We start from the raw sequence: 1,929 nt of genomic DNA on the forward strand, positions 1-1,929 counted from the left end.
TGAATAATGTATGTAATTTAAAAAAAAAAAGTTTGACCCGCGTCCCTTGGGCTTGGTGCATGGCGAGCCATACCTCTCCGCTCTCTTCGCAACTTGTTGCATATATATTCATTCGGAAATAATTTTTGTAAGACTTTCAATTTGGTCTTTCTTTTTGTCTAATTTTTGGTCTCTTTCTCCATGTGCTTAGATCTCAAGTAGTTGTATTATGCTACGCATACAGGAAAATTAGTCAGTAAAGTCAGTTATTAAATTATGGTACGTACATATTAAAATCAGTTGCTAAAATCAGTTATTAATATAAAATATATGTTAAAATATAAATACATATTGAAAATAAATAAAATCACATGTATTTATATACAAATATATTAGTGGCTAATTTTAGTGTACGAATAATATTTTTGTTTTTTTAATAAAAATAAATTAGAATTTTCCTTATAAAAACCCATTAAATATAACTTATTGTTAGGCTGTGTTTTACAAGAATATTCAGTTTTTGAAAATATATTTATTTTTATTTTTAATATTTTGTTGGTGATGCACTGAGACCTTACAATTATAAATAAATGCTAACAAACATGAATCGATAAAATAATTAATTCACTTGTCTGTTTAAATAAGTATTTTGATAAAATTTCATGTGTATGTAATAATTCATTAATCAGTGTCAAATTTATAAATTGAACTCCAATTTGTGAAAATCTAGTCCAAAATTATCTCTAAAGATGTTCTTACATATATAAAATTATCTCTAGCAAATAATAAAATTGAAATGAAATAGAATGTTAAAAATAAAATTGAAACAATAATAAAATTAAAATCATCTTGGTGAGAATACACGAAAATCTGGAATTATTTAATTAAAAAAATGTTTGACCCTGAAATAATTGAAACAAACCTTTACACATGAACATGGTTCTGCCCTGGATCGGAGATGGGAGCATTAGATAAAAAAATCTGTAAAAGAGAAGAAATAGTGATATTAAATAAATTCCTCCATGTGGTTCTATTTCACACTATCTAATTTGAAATATAATTTAATAGCATGCAAGTTAATGGTTACTAAGGAATGCATGCATTATCCGCCAACTATAAATAGGTATATGGTATGTCCTCTCTTTCCATGCTTCTTCTCAACTCTCCCAAGTCAGAACTACGTACTCTCTCACACAATCTTTTCTTATTTTCTTTTCAAGTTTGATTTAATTTTCATGGCCATCTAATTATTCTAAACCTTAACGTGCGTGCTTTGTTTTGAACTTTAATTGCATTTTTACTTGCAGGTATAAGTGATGGCACCATTTTTACTGCATGGAGATATCAATGCAACCATTTATGAGACTCAAAAGTTCGACACCTTTTCATCGGTTAGTCCTGTTTCTGTGACTATTTATCCACGAGGGTCATCATAATTTGTTGTTACAAAAATTAATTTGAAAAGTTCAATTTCTATGTAAACATTATATAGTTATATACATATTTAATTTCTTTTTATAGAGTCAGTCAACATTATATAAAAATATATTACACGAATATTAAACTATTTATAATCAAAATTGCCTGTGCACATATATAAACTACTTATTTTGTTTGGGGTCCATGGCCCTAGGCCCTGTTGGCCCCTTGGCTATCAATTTTAAATTCTATAAAATTTTTATTAGATTGATTTATAAAAAATATTTGAATTTAACAAGATTTGTACCTATATTATAAATGACAAAAATTTATGTATACATAAAAAATCAGTATTATTATTATTATTTTATAATAAAAATAAAAGTAACATTAAAAAAATAATAAACAAATTTATTTTATTTAATTTAATATTTATAATTTTATATTATAATATCTATAATTATATATTTATTATATGTAAAATTATCTATTTATTTCAGTAATAATTAATGAATATAAAATAAAAATAAA

The 1,929-nt window shown here is 24.8% G+C and overlaps 2 protein-coding genes across 4 annotated transcripts in view; both read left to right on the forward strand.

Annotated features, from left to right (window-relative positions):
- Positions 1-1,929, forward strand: part of LOC107633570 (phospholipase D alpha 1-like) — a 19,232-nt gene that overhangs the window by 13,004 nt on the left and 4,299 nt on the right. The window lies entirely within an intron of this gene.
- LOC107634518 (phospholipase D alpha 1) overlaps positions 1,142-1,929 on the forward strand; it is a 12,629-nt gene continuing 11,841 nt past the window's right edge. For 2 of the 3 annotated variants that reach the window (XM_021115143.1, XM_016338259.2), the window contains exons 1-2: positions 1,142-1,160; positions 1,287-1,370. In XM_021115143.1, the coding sequence (XP_020970802.1) occupies positions 1,296-1,370 (75 nt within the window). In that variant the 5' untranslated portion in view covers positions 1,142-1,160; positions 1,287-1,295. Of the gene's footprint in view, positions 1,161-1,267; positions 1,371-1,929 lie in introns of those variants that run through there. The other variant, XM_021115146.1, reaches the window with a different exon arrangement.

The sequence above is a fragment of the Arachis ipaensis genome, chromosome B01, assembly GCF_000816755.2.
Source record: "Arachis ipaensis cultivar K30076 chromosome B01, Araip1.1, whole genome shotgun sequence".
NCBI classification, from domain to species: Eukaryota; Viridiplantae; Streptophyta; class Magnoliopsida; order Fabales; family Fabaceae; genus Arachis; species Arachis ipaensis.